This window comes from Seriola lalandi, unplaced genomic scaffold, assembly GCF_002814215.2.
Source record: "Seriola lalandi dorsalis isolate HSWRI2012SDOR001 ecotype SW California unplaced genomic scaffold, Sedor1 jcf7180002054474, whole genome shotgun sequence".
Lineage (NCBI taxonomy): Eukaryota > Metazoa > Chordata > Actinopteri > Carangiformes > Carangidae > Seriola > Seriola lalandi.
This window is the reverse complement of record NW_019525027.1, coordinates 2,260,320-2,280,960: the sequence shown is the minus strand read 5'-3', so window position 1 is coordinate 2,280,960 and position 20,641 is coordinate 2,260,320. Positions and strand designations below refer to the sequence as shown.

General features: G+C 40.2%; 1 protein-coding gene across 2 annotated transcripts in view; it reads left to right on the top strand.

Moving 5' to 3' along the window:
- mdga1 (MAM domain containing glycosylphosphatidylinositol anchor 1) overlaps positions 1-20,641 on the top strand; it is a 163,897-nt gene that overhangs the window by 60,178 nt on the left and 83,078 nt on the right. For both annotated transcript variants that reach the window (XM_023412004.2, XM_023412003.2), the window contains exon 4: positions 898-1,072. In XM_023412004.2, the coding sequence (XP_023267772.1) occupies positions 898-1,072 (175 nt within the window). The remainder of the gene's footprint in view (positions 1-897; positions 1,073-20,641) is intronic.

Genomic DNA, 20,641 nt, shown 5'->3' with positions numbered 1-20,641 from the left:
TTTTATGCAAGTGGAAATGCCAGGAAAAAAAAGCACAAAAAAAAAAAAAATATTGCAACAATATTTTTAAGCTTGGCTGAGGTGGAAATGCTGGTGTAGTGATAAAGGCAAAACGTGACAAAGTCCAATGGAAACAGACTTATAGTATTAATGACTTACATGAAGCGTATGATTTAAATGTCCATTAAAGAGACTAAAAGTAGACAAGAGCATCATATCTGTGTAGAGCCTTTCTCAAATTAATACATAAAACAAACCTAAAACCTTACATCTTTCCAAACCATTACAAATCACCACTGCAAAAATAAAACAGTTTTCTGATCAACACATTGTTCAGGTTTGGATAGGTTTAGGCACAAAAGTGATCTGTGTTGGGTAAGGAAAGATCGTGGTCATGGTTAAAATGACAACTTCATTTAAAGTAAGGGGGGGGGGCTTCATCGTCATGGTCACAAGATTCCTTATGGTCACTAGAGGGTTTTGTCTCTTGGACGTAAATATGTCATTTTTTGGCTTTTGCTGAAATGACTGATCCTGTTTTTGGACAGTCTCAGTTTAAAGTCTCATCTTTCTGCAGTGATGTAGGATACAGGGAACAGAGGGTCACCATTACATTTGATATTTTTTGCTGTAATTATGAGTAGCTTGCGTAAACATGAAGCTCTGTTAGAGCAGAGAGATGTTAGAGTGGTTACTTCCCTGCATTTATTGCCTATAGTATTTTAAAGCAAGACGTTTTGTGAAAATCAAAAGGGCTTTCCTAACCTTTTGTCGTCACTGTTGCTGTCTCAGCTTCCATTTCACTTTGACTGATTCTGTCCTTCAGTACACCTCGCTTTCACTGACAGCATCTTTCTCAACCCAACATTTCCCCTTCCTCTCCCTCCCTCTCCGCAGGTACGGTGGACAAAGACGGCAGGCAGTGCATCAGACAAGTTCCAAGAAACATCCATCTACAACGAGACTCTGCGCATCGAGGGCATCCAGAGGGTGCAGGGGGGTCGCTACTACTGCAAGGCCGACAACGGGGTGGGGGTGGCTGCCATCAAGTCCATCCGCGTAGATGTGCAATGTAAGTGGGCAGGGAGAAAGATGAAAAAAAAGAAGAAAAAAAAAAAAAAACTCCTTCCACTTCGTGACCACATCAGACTTTCACAACAGCCATTCCCACTTTAGAGAAGACCAAGATGGGGAGAGATGGAAAGATTGGAGGAGGAAAGATGAAAGACAGATTGGATGGATGATGAGATATCAGGTGGGAATGGCTTCCAGGAGTATCTGATGACTTACAGTGGAGATGATGAAAAGCATATTTGGGGGATTAGGGCGGCGTGGGGGGGGGGTGGATCAAATAGAATAGCTGTATTAGGGAGGAGTATAGATAAGAGGGTGCAACACATTAAAAACTAACATCTTAGTTTCAATGCACTTTATGCTTATACAATGCCATGGGTTCAGTATATGGCTAATGCAGTTGTGCTCACTCCACCAGTGAGGGTAATTAGAGAAAAACAATCTTTTTTTGTCAGATACTCCTGGAAAAAAGTGAAATCTGTGGAATATATCCAGTTTTATAACAGTTAGTCCAGGCAGTACGGGCTCCCTAGCCCACTGTTTCTCAACTAACCCATGTCCCCTCTACTCTAAAGAAAAGAGGGTGGGTGGGGGTCACAACCACTAAATCAGTTCGTTAGCTGTTCAGGCAGGCTCAGACATTTTTTGCTCTTATGCTCTGTCACAACGTCTGATTTGACACTGCCTACAACAACTAGTATGTAAATTACTTGTCTCTGTAGTCTGGGGCTCTATAGAGGCTGCTTTGTTATTATTCTTTATTTGTCACACAAAAAAGTTCTAAAATTATATCACAAGGCCCTTTTATGTTGGACACCAATAATTATCAAACACCAGTAATTTTCTTGGATGACACTCCACACTGAAGAACTTTATCCTGTGGTGTTGTGGAGAGATACACAACATTTTCAGAATCTGCAGCAATCAAATTAAAGGCAACGTCTACTGACATTGTAGGAGGATTAACGAGACAAAAAGTGAAGTTCAAGGCTGTTATGCTCTGTAATGCAAGAACTGCCTCATCATTGTTATTTGTGTAGCCGCAGTAATTGATTGAATAGTCTGAATATGTTAAGAAAAAACATGGTTTGGTGTCCTTGGTCCCTGTTCCATCACCAATTCTTTTTCAAAATGCTTTCAAAATATGTTCTTGTGCAGTCAAGGGTAGAGTTTGTTTCTGTAGATTCTTCAGTGTCCTAACAGCATAACAAAGTTACAAATCATTCCATTAATCAAATGTAAACATGGAAATATAGTAAAATGATTGCTGTTTTGTGGCCACATCTCTCTATGAGTAAGAGTAACACGTTCAGATTGGACCCAAAAATGTGACAGTTGAGAAGCAGTGTTGTGTTGTAGGGGCCCCGTGCTGCTGCTTGTTTCACTGCCCCACTGTCCCTGTGAGTCAGGGGCCAGGTCACGGCGACAGGTTGATCCACATGCAACTGTATGCCCAACACATCACTACTGTTGTACACTTTTATTTCATTCCGAGGACCCTAAAATCCTCATCCATCCGCTACATCCATTTATTACAGAGACAGTTCCTTCCTTCATTGATTCAATCATTTTAATGGTCAGTTTGTAGACTAATAGAAAAAGGCTGATTTTCCAAGGGCCTATAACACTAAACACCAATTTCCTCCCTCTCATCTGATAAAAATCATTTCTTCTTCTGTTCTGCTTTCTTTACAGTACAACACTACATCCTGCCACTGCTCCTTTAGCCTCAAATATCTGGCACCAAATTATGCAGTCGCAAGCATACACACACACACACACACACACACACATACATATATACACATGCATATACACACATGCTCTCCCCATGCTTGTCCCATAGGATTTGTCACTTACCCAACATCCTGCCTCAGCCTCTTAATGGGGCTCACCCTCCCTCCCTCTGTCTTCCTCCTCCCTCTCTGCTGATGGTGTTAGTTCTCCCCAGGTGCTATAGCTTAGCCCCTGCTGGGGAGCTGGTAATTGCAGGGGGCCTGGGTAGTAAACAGGTTGTATTGTGAGTGTAGTTGTGACAGCTCTGTGAAGCTAACCAGCTCTGATAGCCAATGCTTGTTCAATTCCACATCCCCCATGCTGCGCAAGACCCAGTGGCGATCAGCCGTGCTTCCTACACACGGCGACTTTAGTGCTAGAACGATGTAACAATTAGCCGAGGTTACAAGGGAAAAAGAAATAGAGAGAGAGAGAGCGATAGATGAAAGTGGAGGGGAAGATGGATGGGAGAGTGAGGAAAGAGGAGTCGTAAGCAGGGAGGGAGGAAGAGGATAAAGGAGGAAGAGAACAAGCAGCAACCACAGTTGCTTAATGTTAAGGCGATAGATAAAGTCCTTAAAGGTGCGGTGTGAATAGTAGAGAGGTAAACCACCAAATTCTTTCTTGATTACAGAAAAATCAGTCAGTGTATCTTATGTATATTAATATACAAACAAATGAAAAGAAAAAAACAGGATGGTTTCTTCATAAGGTGCTGAGCCGTTAGCCACCACAGCAGCTTAAATGCTCGCTGGGTTATATTCAACAAGTCAGTGGAACTTGGAATTAGTTTCAAACTCTCCCATAAATGTGAATTTGGGTTGATACCTGTTGTCACTGTTGCCACATGTTGCACATGATCCAACTAATTTTTTATACTTAGAAAACCATTCAGTGACATCAGTGTGCTGAATGGCGGCTGAAGATAGACTGGGGTGATATTTTGGGTAGACAAATTTATTTTTTACCTGTAAAATATACTGCCCAATGCATATATTGGCAATTATTCCTCAAAAAAAAAAAAAATTTTAAGGATTCCTATCAAAATGTGTCTTCAGGTTTTGTGATAAATGAATACCTGTCAGTACACTGTTTCAGATTTATGTAATTTTCAAATGTCCATAATGATATCAGCTGAAAAAGTCCAGTATTTCTTGGATTATGATGGATAAATCTGCATTTGTTATGTATCCCCAGTCAGATTTTCTTTTCACTCATCATTCGTCATAAAATTGATCCTCTTTAAAATAGCTCATTTTACTTTTAAGATTGGTGGCAATTGTAAGAAACAAACAAACAATTGTTCTGTCAATGGCTTGTGAAGTTGGGCTGCTTGACTGAAAGGATTTTTCTGCTCTCAATAATTAGCCATTGTGATTACTGCTTGCTTGACCAAAATCATCCTGGTTCCACTTTGTTTGGCTGTGTTGCCAAAATGTGGCTTATCTGGCTCCAAACAACAGCATAGCAATCGGTGGTAAACTAGAGTCAGGCTCCAGAAATGCCTGTCCAAAGGCCAAAAACCAACAGATGTCACAGATGATATGGCCAAATTTTTCTACAGAGTCAGTACAGTAGAAACAGGGGAATGAGTGTAGTTCACGCAGGACTGTGCAAGGGGAACTGTTTAAAAAGAAAAGACAGATTCAAGAAGAGACTTTCCATCTTGTTTAAAGCTGTAATTTTTAGGTGTCAATGGGCAAACAAAAAAAAAATCCATAATCGCCTTTCAGCATATTGTGGTCTGAGAGCAAACAAAATGTGTGCACCTCCTCTTGGATCTGTTTTCAGGCTTTAGAAAATCTAGCCCGCGATGGGAGACTTTGGCCAATCACAGGTCTTTTCAGAGAGAGAGAGGTCGGTGAAGTGTTTCAGACATGCAGAGAACTCGCTGTAACTCTCCTATACAGGTGACATACTGCTAACTTAATTTTCCTGTAATTTCTATAGGCGTGGTCGTGGTTGGTTGTGTAGGTAGATTTACCATGAAAGCAGGTGATGAGTCTCTATGTTGAATGTTGCCAATGGTTATCCTTGTGTTAACTGTAGCTGAAGGCTCACAGCTGCGGCTGTGTTGCTGTGTGCTTTTTCCACGTCTTAGCTTTTTTTTTAGCCAAAATGACCGAGCACTGCGCATTCTATTCACTCTTCTACCTCCTCCCTTCATTTATCTTTCTTTCATGTTACCCTTTTATCCACCATGTTTTCCTTCCTTCTGTTTCTCCTTCCATCCCGCCTTCCTCTGTCTCAGACTTACACGCTCGCACGCACACACACACACACACACACACACACACACACACACACACACACACACACACCAGTGCCTGATGAAGCAGTGTTTTTGTGTGTGCGTGTGTGTGTGTGTGTGTGTGAAGTGAGTCAGCTGGGGCCTTCTCCTCTCAGCTGTGAGGCTCAACCAAACACAGCAGTGTCTGGCTTTAGGTCATCTGCCCTGCATGCAGCTTTAACTTTGCTTCCATACAATCACATGAACGCAAGCGGACATGCAAGCAAGCACGCACACACACATGCAAACACAACAACGCCTGCTCCCTTCACTCATTCATATGTAGCGCACACACACATACAAATCTTTTGCGTTTTCAAACATGAAGACACACACTGATGCATACAGTTATGTGGATACATTGTCAAGCACTTATACTCACATATGTCCAAAAGCACACACACACGCATGCTAACACTTCAAAGGGTAATGTGTGAGAGCAAGAGGAGCAGGAGGAGAGAATGAGGAGGAGAGAGTGAATGACAGATGGAAAGTGAAGCGACAGCAGAGAAAATGAGTGGAGAGTTTCAGGATTGGAGCGAAAACACATTTGATATTCTGCTTTGAATAGCAGGCACATACTCCTATATTTCATTATACCACCCCCACCCTGTCTGTCTCAGTCATTCATTCACTTCCTTTTTTAATTCTGTTCTCTCTACCTGTATGCAAACATTTCCTCTATTTATTTAGTTTTTTTTTTTTTAGTTCCAGCACTCACACACACCTTCCTCTCTCTTTTTCTTATTTTTTAAAACTCCCCCCTTTTTATTTCTATACTCTGAATCTAGTCTGTGAGTCAGTTACTTATTCATCATGTATTTACTTATTAACCAGCATTGAATAAATCAGTATAGTACAGAATGGTTGATGCCTGCCAGCTTGTTTTCTATATGAAACCTTCAGCTGACCCCTTATAACGACCGTGTCCATATTGAGCAAATACAGGTGAAGCTACTTCTTCTCTCTGTCAATCTTCCTTTCTGCAATTCCACTGAAAAGCACATACAGCAACCTTTCCATTAATCTGCACCCACTTAGGGTGGCTTCACTAATACCTTCCACTCACGTCAACACCTCATTCACCCATCATCCATTACTGCAAACAACCTTCTTTCCCTGTTTGACCTCCATCACACGGGGGTCGCCTGTATCAACCAGCTGACCAGTGACCTGGCACTCTAACCACGGAGGCAGTGGGACAGTGAGCGGGCGGGGTTTAACTTTAAGTAACCTCTACTGATGAGATGGACTTGGTTCAGAAACCCAACCGATGATACTTTGGCATAGATCAGGAAAAATGCTTTTCTGCTTAGATAAGCTTAGTTCAGATCAAGTCCTCTCTGCGGATTCATTACTCCCTTCAGGACACAACAAGGTAAGTGGAAAAGTGTTCGCGGGGTAATGATGATGATAATATTGATACCGATCATATTCATGGCAATGTTGTGACTGATGCTGACACCTTTGCAGGTTTGTTTTTTTCTGGGTTTGTGAAAATGTTTGGTTCAGTGTCATTACAAAAGAAAGCTAACCTAACATTAAAACGTAAAGGTTAAAAGTTTCCATTGGATCTCAAGGTTTAACAATATCCAAATGACTTCTGCTGCATCCCCAATGCAGTTGAGGTGAATGAAAATTCAGCTGCGCTGCTCTAAGTTGACCTTGGGTGTGCACAGTTTTCTTTTAAGTAGTTATAATGGAGTTTGATATAGTTACACAGTGGCCAAAGTGTCCATAAACAGTTCTGCCAACAGTTCTGTTCCTGCACAAGTGGCTCAAAGTATATGAACATGCCAATGAAGATGAATAACACAAGATTCACCACATATGTGTATACTGTTTATATGTACATATGTATATTATATAAATCTGGAATTTAATGTGTCAGACCAAATCTAGTTGTTTAAAAATAAGCCTCTACCTCAGTTTCCAGCAAGACTGACTTTTTCAAAGAAACTGGCACTAACCTCCTGTAGCATTGTCAGTAATTGACAGTATAAGTCAATGCAGTATAAGACCATGAATCTTCAAAATGTACACAAGCCCTTTCACAGCTTTGGCAGTTATCACCCTAACTGTCACTGGCTGTGGGAGTCAACAGAAGAATGTATATTCTATTATTACCAGCAGAGTGGCTTTAGAAATGGTCCCAGTGCAGTCATACAAGTGCTCTAGAATTGGTGTTTTTGACAGTGGTGCGCATGCGCACGCACGCACGCACGCACGTGCGCTTTCACACCCATAAACAGCAGGCTAGGTGGCATTTAGTCTGTCCCTGTTGGCCAGAGTCTTCTGTCACAACACGGGCTCTGTGCTTCAGGGTGACACCAGTCCTGGCTGGAGCAGGAGGAATGGGCAGTGGCACTGCTGGCACTGAATGGAAACATAGAATACACACACACACAGACACACACACACGCATATATATATATATATACACATTAACACATTCAGTACAGGCTGCACATACACTTTGACAGAGAGAGTAATTAACTGTGCTTTAGACAGGCAAAGAAAGTGACAGCCGTAACAGGTAGTTTAGAAGATGCTCTGACCTTTCAGTGGGATCGAGGCTGAAGCCACAGTGTGAATCACGGGGCCCCCGCCACACTACGCTCTTGAGTCACAAAAACCCACACAAACTTTCTTCCCTTTGCTCATCATCTCTTTCGCATCGCTTCCTAACTTTCTCTGTTTATCTTCCTCACTGTGACACCCAGTGACCCTCTCTCTGTGTCTTACTTATTATTATTACTCCTGGTTGCTCTTCTAATATATATTTCTGTTTGTGCATGCTTCCTCGTGATTTCCTTTGCCTGTTTGTGTTTTTGCCGTCGCTCTGCCTTGTCTCTGTAGGATTTGTTTCTTCTACTTTCTTTCGTTGGATTCATCCCCTGTTCACCTTCCTTATTCTTTTTCTCTCTGAAGAAATGGTCATTGTTACCATGCTGGACTGTTATTAAAGAGGTGTATTTTGATATATAGTTTATACATTTGTTCATTTATTTTATTCTTACTTCCCTGTTCGATGATTTGATTTGGTCTGCTGCACATAGAGCAAGTTCCTTAGAAATGTACCAGATCAAGTTGAATTCCTGGTAATCCTGACACTCGCCTTGGCCTGGAGAAAATACAACATAATCTGTAGATTTTTCCATGCAGTCAAAGGGAATTCTTATGTGACTGGGGACCTTGTGTATTCTAACATAGTATTGTGCTTTCTACTCCGGATCAAGTTGATTAATTCCGCGCTGCTTTTGAAAGGAGCATAACTTCCGTCTGTCAGGGTCATTTTTAGCAAGCATTCTTTGTTAATGACTATGAATCCCTCACGTTGCCCAATTTACTAAAATGAAAGAGATTACTGTGTGTGCGGTTTGTAAAAAGGCCTTTTCCTCGGTCGACATTGTGACTTATGTGAGCAAGAGCTAAAGTGTAACTAATAACAGTAATGAAGGCTCTGGTCCATTTAGGTGTGTGCAATGCATTGTGCTGTGACACAGGTATTCGTGACTGCAGCTGACTGCTGTTATTAGTGTCACATTTTCGCCAAATAAAAAAAAAATGTGACAAAGGGTCTATTATAGTGCACAATGAAACTGCTAGACCTTTAAAAAAAAAAAAGTAATGCGTGAGATTCTCAATGTCGATTTAACAATAAGATGTAGAGACACCGTTTAGACTATAGTCTGCAGTGCACCGTCAGGAGAGGCAAACCAGGCAAATGCTTGGGGCCCCTGATGGCCGCTCATATTAGCCTCATAACCAGCCTTTGCTTTGCCAGTTCAGATGTGATGGTCATCACTGATACAGTACTACCCACTTTGTATGTTGTCTATTAGAAAAAGCTGCTACTACTAAGAAGCTGCAGGAATCTACAGTCCCTGCAGCAGGATGTTCTTTCACAATGTTTCTTTTTTTGAGGAATGTTGCTCCTGTCAGTGGATATTTAAAACTGTATTTACCTTCCATGAACTGGCCACTAATTGAATGACTATTATATGATGTTGATAGTGTAGCGCAAAAAAGATCCATCTCAAAAAAAAAAAAAAAAATTGTTTAATGTACTGTAAACATTTTCAGTCCTATATTAGATGTGGTCACTTGAAATCAGACTGGACATGTTTGACTCACTTGTCACGGTGTGCCCTGTGTGAGTAAAGTGAAGAAATATTAAGCATTAGGACAAACAATTCCCATCCTTAAGGAGAGAACGCAGCATTTCCTCACTTTTATATGTGAGATAAAGTGCAGTGACGCTTGCCTTGAGCGGTGTCCCCTGTTTTATCAGGCTGCTCTGCTCTGCCATGACACCATGTTCTTTTATGCCACTCCTGAACTAAGTCTGTGTGTGTGCATCTGTTCTCTGTGTGTGTGAGTATATGGATGCATGCAGAGATATCTACGAATGCATTATTGCATTTGATAACAGAGCTTGGGCACCCTCAAACCTCAATAACCTGGAAATAATATAAAAAAATAAAATAGGAAAGAGCAGCTGTTTCCCGCAAAGATTGTTCCTGTAGCTGCTCTGATCTAAGTAAAGAAAAAAAAACAACAGCATCTCGCTCATCATGATGGAATGAGTCACCATTACATTCAATGGAAGGAAGCCCAACATATACTTTATGTTTTTACCTTAATGGAAGGAGCAGTCATGCTGCGGCGGACTGACGGGGCACTCTGACTCACCGAGTATGAAGGGGGCACCAAAAGTCGAGGCTAACTGCCTTTTAGCAAAAGAGAGGGCTAAAAACAGAATTCTCTTTCTTTAGGGGAAGGGGTGTGAAGCTCTGGAAACATTGCTGGGAAATGGTTGTTGAAAATTTCTTGGTCAATTCACTCTTGTCAAATTCGCAACAAAAACAGGTTCCTATTCACACTGTGTCAGAGATAGGGACTCGAGTCGCGCACACAGTGACTTGAGACTTGACTTGGTCTCAAGATTTAGGATGCAAACAATCTTTATTCTATTACCTCTGCAAGGAGGTTAAGTGTTCACCCATGTCTGTTTGTTTAAGTATCAACAGGGTTATACAAAAGTACCTAACCAATTTTCACCGAACTTGGTGGAGGGTTGGGGCATGGACCAGGGAAGAACCTGTTACTTTTTTGGGCTGATCTGGATGATTCAGTGTGACTTGTGATTTTTTTTTCTATGAAGTGGTGTATGTCGGGCACAGAGTGGCTAATCAGGAGGCACAAAGATTCCAGGTGGGCCGAGCTGGTGTTGGGCCATGAGGGCGAGAGAGGGAGGGAGCAAGAGGGAGAGATATATGGCGCTGTGTTGTGATGGGTCCAGTGGAGCAGGCTGCGCAGCAGAGTGTGATTCTGTGCGGCCGTCCTCACCCTCATGTCTGTCTCTCCAGCAAACTGTGCTCGGTCCGGTCCCGCACAGCAACAGACAGGAACAGAGCAGCAGAGTGGGTTCATGAACACAGCTCGAAGTGAGTCCAGTTTTACAGAATAAATGGTAGGCTGAAGACAACAGGAACCTAGTCTGAGTTTATTTAGTAGTATAATGTTGTATAGCTTTGTTTTATGCTCTAGTTTTAGCAGAAATTATAATATTCTTCGCAAAGTCTGTGTGATCAGCTCAGATCTACAGAATTTTATTGTACAAAGATCAAATATAGGCAGAAAAACTACTAAAATACTAAAATAAAAGTGAAAAAAAGAACTACAGTTTAATGTGCTGTTTGTTCTATTCCATGTATTGTTCATCATAATTTATTATTTAATTTATTTATTCTTATAATTTATTTATCCTCTGTTTACTACCTGGTTCTTGTAAAGTGCGACACAGGCCGTAGCCTATGTAATGGTGTCTTTAGATGAGTTTTGGTGATCCAGTCCAAGTCAGAAGTCATGACTTTTGGAGGAAGTCTGGTTTTTATTCCCACTCCCTCCCTGGTGTATGTAACACTGGCCTTGGCGGAGCTCTGTGCTCTACTTAGCGCATTTTGTATGTTTTTTTTATGTTTTTGGCGCATTAACATTAAAGAAATGTCTGACGAGCTAAATGTCATTCCCTCCCTTATTATCATGCATAACTTTATAGATAAAGGAGTGACGATAATGCAGTACATGCTTTGAATTCCTTAGATATGGCAAAAAGCGTCATATATATATAGCAGCATACAGGTACTGGAAGTGGTTGATAAGCACTCTCAAATGCACATTTTCGTGGCATTTTCATTTAATGCTGAATGGAGTGTCACTGCTGCTGATGTTTCACCTTCCATTAGTGCACGCAGATGCACATGCATAGGCGTTAGACTGAGGACATATTGTTCATATATACTGTTTATCCAAGTTTGTCATACATTTGCATACACACAGGAATACATGCAGGAACTCACGCTCATGTACAAGAGCATTAGGTGGAAATTGCACACAAAAACTCTGTACAGTGCTTCAGCTTGCAAGAGGAGCACTCACCCGCCACACCAACAAGTTTCATTTTCTTCCTTCTTGCCCTTTGATATTTTTATCATTGTTGTGACGGAAAGAAATCCTTTAATCAACCACAATAATTTCATAACAGTATATGTATAATGAATAAGGACGACACGTTGGCTCTGTGGTTAGCAGTGTCACCTCAGCTCTGTGGATTAGAAACCAGCAGGAGCTCTCATCATCGTGGTCATGTGGACTCCTTCCCACTGACCGTCCAAATATATGCAGGCCGAGTGAATTGGACACTCTGCTTTGAAAAGTTAGAAAAATTTCCTTAAAGATAAGTGGGTGCATTTATTTTTGCCTGCCTGAATAAATAATTTGTCTCTAAACTCTAAAGAGAAGTTGTTTCAGGGTGAACTATTCCTACTACAGAAGGGCAAACAAGACAAGTCCCTGCTTAATGGCACTTTTCAAAATCCATTCATGTAGATCCTTTCACTGTGTCTGTATACATAAAGGTTGCTCTTTGATGTTTTGTTGTTTTTTCTCCCTCAGTGTTACGTCACGTAATTTAAAAAGCTTAGTTTGATGTGTGTTGCATAGTTCCATTCACTTGGTTATTAAAGTGGGGGTGCGTTTCAGCCTCCAAATACAGAATGCAATGTGTGCCCAAAGAATGAGCCTTAATATAGAGGCTTACAAAGCCTATTTATTTGGTGACTGATGGACGCTATTGCATGGAAAAGGAAAAAGACATGACCTTGTGTCTCCTGTTATCAGTGGTAGGTACAGCCCTGGTTGGTTGATGAGTCCTGCACATTCTGAAATACACAAGTCCTGGCCTTGGACTTTATATTACTGGTTTATTTTTTATTTCCAGGTTAAAGCAGTGCCCACAGTTTAATAACTAGAGTGAACATCCACATTGTGATTCACATACTGCGAGTTGTCAGTAGATATCTGGGGCAGTCAGTACCAAAGGCTACATGCTTAAAAGTAAAAATGTTTCACTTAAGTGATGTATGGAGCTGCTGTACAGTAGCTCGGTGAGTTTAATATGGTGCTTACACTGTCAGGGTTAGGGGTCTAGCTCCCACAGGGCCTATCTCGCTGTCGATGGCAACGCCAGGTTATTCAAGTCGTGCTATAAGCTCAGAGCAATCAAAAACAAGCACAAAAAAATCGCTTCTCCAATTGCTTCCAAAGCTTAACAAAGCTCACTGGATAATGAAAGGACAGCATCAAGCTGTTTCACTTAAACTTTGAGATTTGTGCTTCAACATTGAAGCGGTGAGTTGCTCCTGGTAGCCAGTACACTAGCATTGCTGTGTCAGTGCTCTCTCCATTAGTGCAGCTACATTGCTACATTGAGTGTTTGGTGTTGATAATGTGCAAACAGCTTCAGGCTTCCCTCATTAGGGCACTGTTGTGCTTTGGCCAGAAGGTGCATTTATGTCACATATGATATCTGTCATAGGCATCCATGGTTCTTACTAGAATACAATGTCCTTTCATTATGCTGTTGGTTTACATCTAATTTTACTGTACAGTGGTACACATGACAAGAGACAAACAAGTGGTCTAGATGTACGTAAACCTGTGAGGGAGTTTTACTGTACATGTTTCTAAGCAGCCCCTCAAATAACTGAATACTGAATGTTATTGCACTTAACGTTGTGTAAATCCAGTTGGCTTGTCTCCTTAGATATGTCATCTAGAAAGAAACTCATATGATAGTTGTGCGTGAACTTAACATAACCCCAGATGGCAATTAATAAAAAAGTTGATGTAGCAACAACCAAGGGAGACCTGTGCAGCTTTTATTCAATATTAACTATTAGAATATGCACAGTAATAGACGGGCCTATCGGTCATGTTCTTTGCTCTTTCTGTGCGTCTAAAAGATTCTCATTACCACTATCTCACCTCCAGTCAAATATGCAAATTAAATAATTTGACTCACAGTATGAAGAAAAAATACACCTGCACCATAAGGAGCCTGCCTGGCAACTGTGAAGTCTCTTTTGATCTTTGTATGGTGGAGAATATGATTATTATCACCTCCACTGCTACCACATTATCATCATATCGTTGTCAGGTTCACTTCAGAACTAATACGATGGGATACTAAGGTAGATTTCATTACCAATCATGTATATTCACACAGTGTCTTTCAGATGAATAGGCTTGACTTAATAGAAGATACTGAAGATGTGTGTGTGTGTGTGTGTGTGTGTGTGTGTGTGTGTGTGTGTGTGTGTGTTTGTGAGCAAAGCACCCAGTTTTGTCGATATGTTTTGCAGAGAAAAATTAATTTGTGCAGTATATGTGTATCTAAGTGAGTGTGTCCAAGTGTATGTGCTTGAGAGCCTGTATGCTAAGCAGACAGTAGGACTATTGTCATAGGGACATAATACATCTCTCTCTCTATCAAATCAAATTTAGTCCCACAGTGCATCTTATTTTTTGACTGAACAGGCAAAAGATATTCCATAGATATGGGAAGGCGGAGATGTATTAAAAGGTGAGACAGCTATTGTCCTGCTCCTCATGAATACATATTTTTGATTAAGTTCATCTTTCGGATATTTAAAGTCCTTTGGATGAAAGCCAAGGAAGAAATTGTGTTCCCCCACAGCTTCCAGCTTCAAGGTCTTTCTCATATCTGCTTTATAAGTAAGCTAATTATTTACTTTCTTTAGCCTCTTGTGTCTGCGTGGTCCAATGCATAGTATACCTGTGATATGTGAAGCATATGAAAACCACTACCATGGATAAAAGAATATATGTTTTCACATGTTCACATTGTTTGCTTCCCTGACCTTCTAGAAATAAAAGGGAAAAAACACACAGCTTGTATTAGCCATTCATTGCTGGATGTTGTTGTTATTACATATTATTTTTTACATGTGGACAGAAATATCAACTTTTTTTTTGGCCCTGATCCAGATCCAAGCTAGCTGATTATGTATCATGTATCTGGCATATGGAAATAACAGGTGTGGACTGCTAAATCTGACATATCTTATTTTTCATGAGCTACTTATTCCAAATATTTGTGGTCTAGATTTGAAACTACTAAGTTTACAGGCTTAAATTATTGTTATGGTGTGAATGGAGGTTAGAATCTGACTTCTTAAATTAACTGGGCGCAAAGACAACGCTTTAACCAGGCAAAAGACGAATTTGATGTTGTCAGCAGGCTCTCTCCTGCTATGACCTGGTGCCATTTTTCAACGTTTGGGGAAATGGGGAAAGTGACAGTCAACACAGAGAGTTTTGGATGCTGCTTTTTGCTAGTAAGAAAGGAAAAGTACAGATAAGAGATCTGTTTGCATTCGAAATGGATATTTTGCCAACTTCTGTTTCTGAACTCAGAGTCAGTGACACTGCTGCTCCTGAATCATTTTTCACATTCACACACTCTAACTTTTCACCTGGATATGCAGCAGCTCTAAGGGAGGGCAATGATACAACAGCAGCAGGCTAAGTTTGCACAGAACAGCCGAGAACAGTGAAGAAGGGTTGTTTCTATTCTGTTACCCACTTTCCATTTTTGTCAATGCATATTCAATGTGCAACATCCAACGGAAATGTAATATAGAAGCAGATATGATGATTAACCATATGTATCAAGAAAGGTTGAAGTCTGTTCAATTAGATTATATACTGTATGGAAATGAATAGAAGGTAGATAAAGCACATTCAAAACTCTTAAACACCATAACATGATATGGAAAAGGTTTACAGTAAGTAGTAAAGCACATATGATTCGTTGCTGTCAAATAACATCAGTATAATCGTTACACATTCTTCTCTTCACCAGTTGTAATAGATTCCAGTTTTTGTTCTGTTGCATACAAGCCATTTTATTTTGTTCATTCTTCTCCTGAGAGTAAAACAGGGCTAAAAGAAAATATTAACACCATTGTAACACTAGTGGTGTGGCCGCATAGCATCTGCTCCGAGGGCCTAGGGCCAACAAGTTTGTATAACCACGTCACATCTGTTATCAGACATCTAAGCACTTAACCCCAAATGTTTCACTGAAGCTGCTCAGTGTTAACGTGGCTTCACTGACCATGTGCATTAGGGTGTTGCTGAGAAAGACCATGCAAAGTCAGCAAAGCCTTCTGACTAAATTAAGGCAGAAAACAGGCTTTCGTTTGACCTGAAATAGCCTCTGAAAGACCAGCAGTGCATTGCATTGTATCTCCTACAAGGAAAGGAGCCAACAATCCAACCACTGTCCCAAATTAGGCCTAATTAATTAGCCCTTTGCTATGGTATAAATCCCTAATGGAGGCTCACTGACCTTGGAGTTATATTCAGTCCTCGGAAGGCAAAGGCAGCCCTCTCCTGGGTGTGTTCATAATAGAAATAATGCATTTTGTTTTGCGCTGTTGTAGCTGTGTATCTTTGTGTGTGTGCATGCAGTCCCGCATTAGCACTGTGTGGGTGGATTGATTTTGCAAGGTGTTGGGTTAAATGATGAGCTGAGACTAACAGAAAAGATTGAGTTTAGATAACATATACTTTGTTATTGCATCACTGAAATTATATTCACAATACAAATTGTGAATTTAAACATTGTGAGTCATGCCGCATGGGTGATTGTTTGCTGTGTTCCTTTATGTATTCCTATTTACTGTTCCTCCATTATGTCTCACATTTCACAACAAAGGTGTGTCACATGTAATGCATCACACCTTTGTTTGCCAATTATTGGCTTTGTTATAGTGTTACAATTCACATGATAATACTGTGACTAGGTGTTGTGGTGTCATGTTTGTTTTACTTGGTGTGCATCTGTCCTCTCAAACGTGTGCAGAATGTTTCCTTTACATTAATTTCCTACGTCATGTAACATCTGTTGATCAGAATACTGTTTCAACATAATTCATGTAATTCATTTAAGATGTGTTAGTAGACACACATCTTAATGATACCATTTGTCTTTATCATAGGATGTTATTCTGTTGGCTAGATTTTTTTTTTCAATAAACTTAAACAAAATACAAATTAGCACAAATGCTACATGTGCAACAATATGGTGAAATTAACCACCAGTCACCTACATTTCTTGTTCTCTATCATGTTAAGACACTTATCTCTTTTTGTGTGTCAGTTTCTAATTACTAAATCACCAGTGCATATACAGTATGTAGCTTATATTTTGTTATTGTGTAGGCTAGCATTTCAATGTAGCACCCTCAAAAAATGCACCCTGGCTCAGTCCATCTTGGTAATTGTTAGCAGGTGTGTTGGTTCCAAAAGTAGAAACTGATGAGCCCAGAAAAGGGAAGCCATCCTTTTCTAAAAAGAATTACTACAGTACTTCCATGGTAATTTGTTGAATTCATACAGTTAAATATGCATTCAGCCAAACATACATTTTTTAAAGTTGTCTTATGTAAGAAAAGAGAAACTATAAGATGCATGCCAACATATATGGACCCTGCTAGTGGTCCTTTCTATTAAATTCAGTGTAGGGGAAAGAGGGAGTATCTTCCCTCTGAGACTTGGCAGTTTCTCTTTGCCCCAGTCCTCCCAAGTTACCTTTGTAACAACAGCCTGCAAAGAGTAAGATCTGTTACTAATGGATCTTAATGCTTCAGACAGCCACCCTGGCCTAATTATTTTTCCTTCCTGGCAGACAGTGTGTGAGCATACAGCTGTAGAGGGGGGGGCACACACTGACAAGTGTGCTGTAACCTTGATGGAGGAACAAACTGAGACATCAAGAAGGCTACAACTGCAGAGAATGGCTTCTCTGTGTCCAAGAGAATATGAATCAAACCAAACAGGCTAAAGAACTTAAATGTATCCCACAATTCTTTTGATAACCAAAGAGAACAGGATGTAAAGAAAAAAATCCTCTATGCTTTTAAAGCCTCAAAAGGTTGAAAGCAACATTTAACCAAACGCTTGTGATGTAAAATTTTCAGTAGTGAAGATACCTGTGAAACATTTGTACAGAGGCAGTAATGTTTGAATATATACACATAGATACTGTTTTACGGTTTTATATGTGTCAAATTGCTCATGTGATATTTCAGACATCATTGCTCTAATTTTCTAATTTTCATGTTCTGGTGTTAAAAAATATACAAATTTGTTTGATAGCAGTGATATAATTACTGGTCATAGAGTTAAAAACTTTTGAAAGCAGTAATTCTCACAGCATAAAACAACGTAAAAAAAAACAACATAAAATCTGCTACTCACATTAAGCTATGCTTACAAATTACACTGATTTCCATAATGGGGCAAGTATAGTTCAAATACTGAAAGGTATGCTGTTGTTAAATCTCATTTCCATGGAGGATATGCTAGTCTCCTCAAATGGGCTCGATTCACTGCAACTGCAAGGAAAAACTTGTTTGTTAATTTTTTTGTTATAAATTCTTAATACCACTGAATAATTTTATGTCAGTCCATTTAGTGCTCCAGGTACAAGAAGGGATTTGTACCTTGCTTTCTAACTGGAGTGTCGTGTCATACTCACCCAGAACATCTGCATCATTTACCTGTATCAGTGGCTCTGTCCCTTCAAACATCATGCTGTCACATTACTTAGTACATTATGCAAGAATTATGTCCCCTCTTCTGCTCATGCCCTAGCCTTTCTGTTGTAAGAGGTCATTTGGTTTCCCTGGAGGACCATTCAGCTGGGACAATTATACAGCAATAAGTCACACAGTGCTTCAGGAAGGAATTATCATGGGATGGCATGTCCTGAGAGAGTGGTCACTGCACAGCCAGGTGTTTTTCTGACTTTTATGGCATTGTGGATGGTTGCACTCTCTAATGTTGGTGATTTTGTTTGTTGTATTGGTGTTGGAGAAGATTAATTGGTCAGTTAATCTTAAAGGACACTTCTAACTGTGGTAAATTCTATATTGAAAGCCGAGGGTAGCTATATCCTAAAATGTCAAATAGAAAACAAACAAAGTCTTCTTTCAGAGATTTAAATATTGACAGGCACTGCTCTAAGATGTCTTTTATTGTAACTACAGCCGAGGGTATGTCACTCTTGTGCATATTGAACTGAATTGATTCACTTCCAACGGGCTGGGGGTGAGCAGCTTGAAAAACAGCCTGTGACAGTCAGGCAGACACTGCTGTAATTAGCGTGGTGCCATATCCTCAGTAAACTGTGTGATATAAAGTGTTTAACAGTAACACTAGCTCCCATTAAGAATATTAAGGTGAACAGTTTGCATCGGCTTCTGGGTGAAAGTGTCATGCAAAATAACAGTGTTTTGACAAAAATGTTCACTTTGCTATTGTGTGTCATGAAATTTAAAGCACCTGCTGTTATAAGAAAATAATTTCTGTTCGAAATGGCTCTTTTAGTTTTACAGCAGTGTTTGATTTCTATGCTTCCAAGTCAGTGACAGCGAGAGCCGGAGGCTATTTTCCATCCATCCGTCCGTCCGTCTGTCCCATTCTTGTGAACGTGATATCTCAGTTACGCCTCGAGGGAATTTCTTCAGATTTAGCACAAACATTCTCTTGGACTCAAAGATGAACTGATTAGATTTTGGTGGACAAAGGTCAAGGTCACTGTGACCTCACATTTCACGTTTTTGGCCATAACTCACAAATTCATACGCTAGTTATGAAACAATTTAAAAGAAATGTCTGATAGAAAAAAATGTAATTTTATATCCAAATAATCAAAGGCATTAAAATTAGAGCTGTGTTTCAATTGTTTAACCCTTGTGACTTAGAGTGAGGCTAGTAGTTTAGTAGCCATTTATGCTCACTATGGACCTGCAACTGCAAACCACCTACTGCCCCCATGATCCTGTTTAACACTTGCTGCTAAATCTGCTAAAATTTACTATAATTAAAAATGATTATTATTAATGTTATTAGCTATCATTACTGTTTTTATCAGTATGAGCACTACAGTTGCCACTACATTACTATCGCTGTTATGACCGCTACTATCACTATTATTAATATTGCTATCACTGTATGTTCTTGTTCTTTTCTTCTGTTCTCTCTCTCTCTCTCTCTCTCTCTCTCTCTCTCTCTCTCTCTCTCTCTCTCTCTGTCTCTCTCTCTCTCTCCAACCCAACCGGTCGAGGCAGATGGCCGTGATAGATGACCGATGACCCTGAGCCCTTTTGGGCTCGAGGTTTCTGCCTCTTAAAAGGAAGTTTTTCCTTGCCGCTGTCGCCTAGCGCTTGCTCTTGGTGGGAATTGTTGAGTCTCTGTAAATATTATTATAAAGAGAAGGTCTAGACCTGCTCTATCTGGAAAGTGCCTCGAGATAACATATGTTGTGAATTGGCGCTATACAAATACAAATTGACTTGACTTGATTGACTTGGTACTTGGGACAATTTAAGTCGCGGTAAATTGCATGCAAAAATCATAAATGCTTTGGTAGAACAGGGTATATCAGGCCTCATGAACAGACTGATGCATCCTCTGGGGAAGGAGAGCAAATAGAGAAGGGTGAGTTGTTTTATGAGCATGAATGAAGTAAGGAGAAAGCTATAGGATTGAGAGCTGGAATTAAAGATGCATCTGAGGAAACTAGACTAGGGACTAAGGCGAATGAACAGGAGCGGCTTGAGTTAGAACATGAAAAACTAAGGCTTGCACATGAGAGGAAACTGAAGGAGATCTAGCATAAAGCTCAAGCAGGAAGTGCAGCCACTTATAAGTCTTTTATCTTCTAGTTGCGCTAGATTTGATGTTGGTAAAACATCAATCTGGTCCCTACCTTCACTGAGAAACATGTTGAAAAATATTCATCACACTTTGCAGTAGGATAAGCACTGCTGGTCCTACTGTTACAGTGTGTTGTAGTTGGTAAAACTCAGGAGCCATAGTCATCACTAATTTTGGAGAAGAGCACTGACTATGACATTTCTAAAGCTGCTGTTTTGCATGCTTATGAGCCAGTGCCAGAAGCTTACAGACGTGGCTACTCTAAGAATCAAATCTATGTGGAACTTTCTTGAGAAAGAGATTTTATTTGATCATGGATGCACATCCCAGAGGATGGAGGCTAGGGAGCAGCTCAGGTAACTGGTTCCTCTAGAAGTGTTGAATGATTCTGTTCCAGAGGTAGTT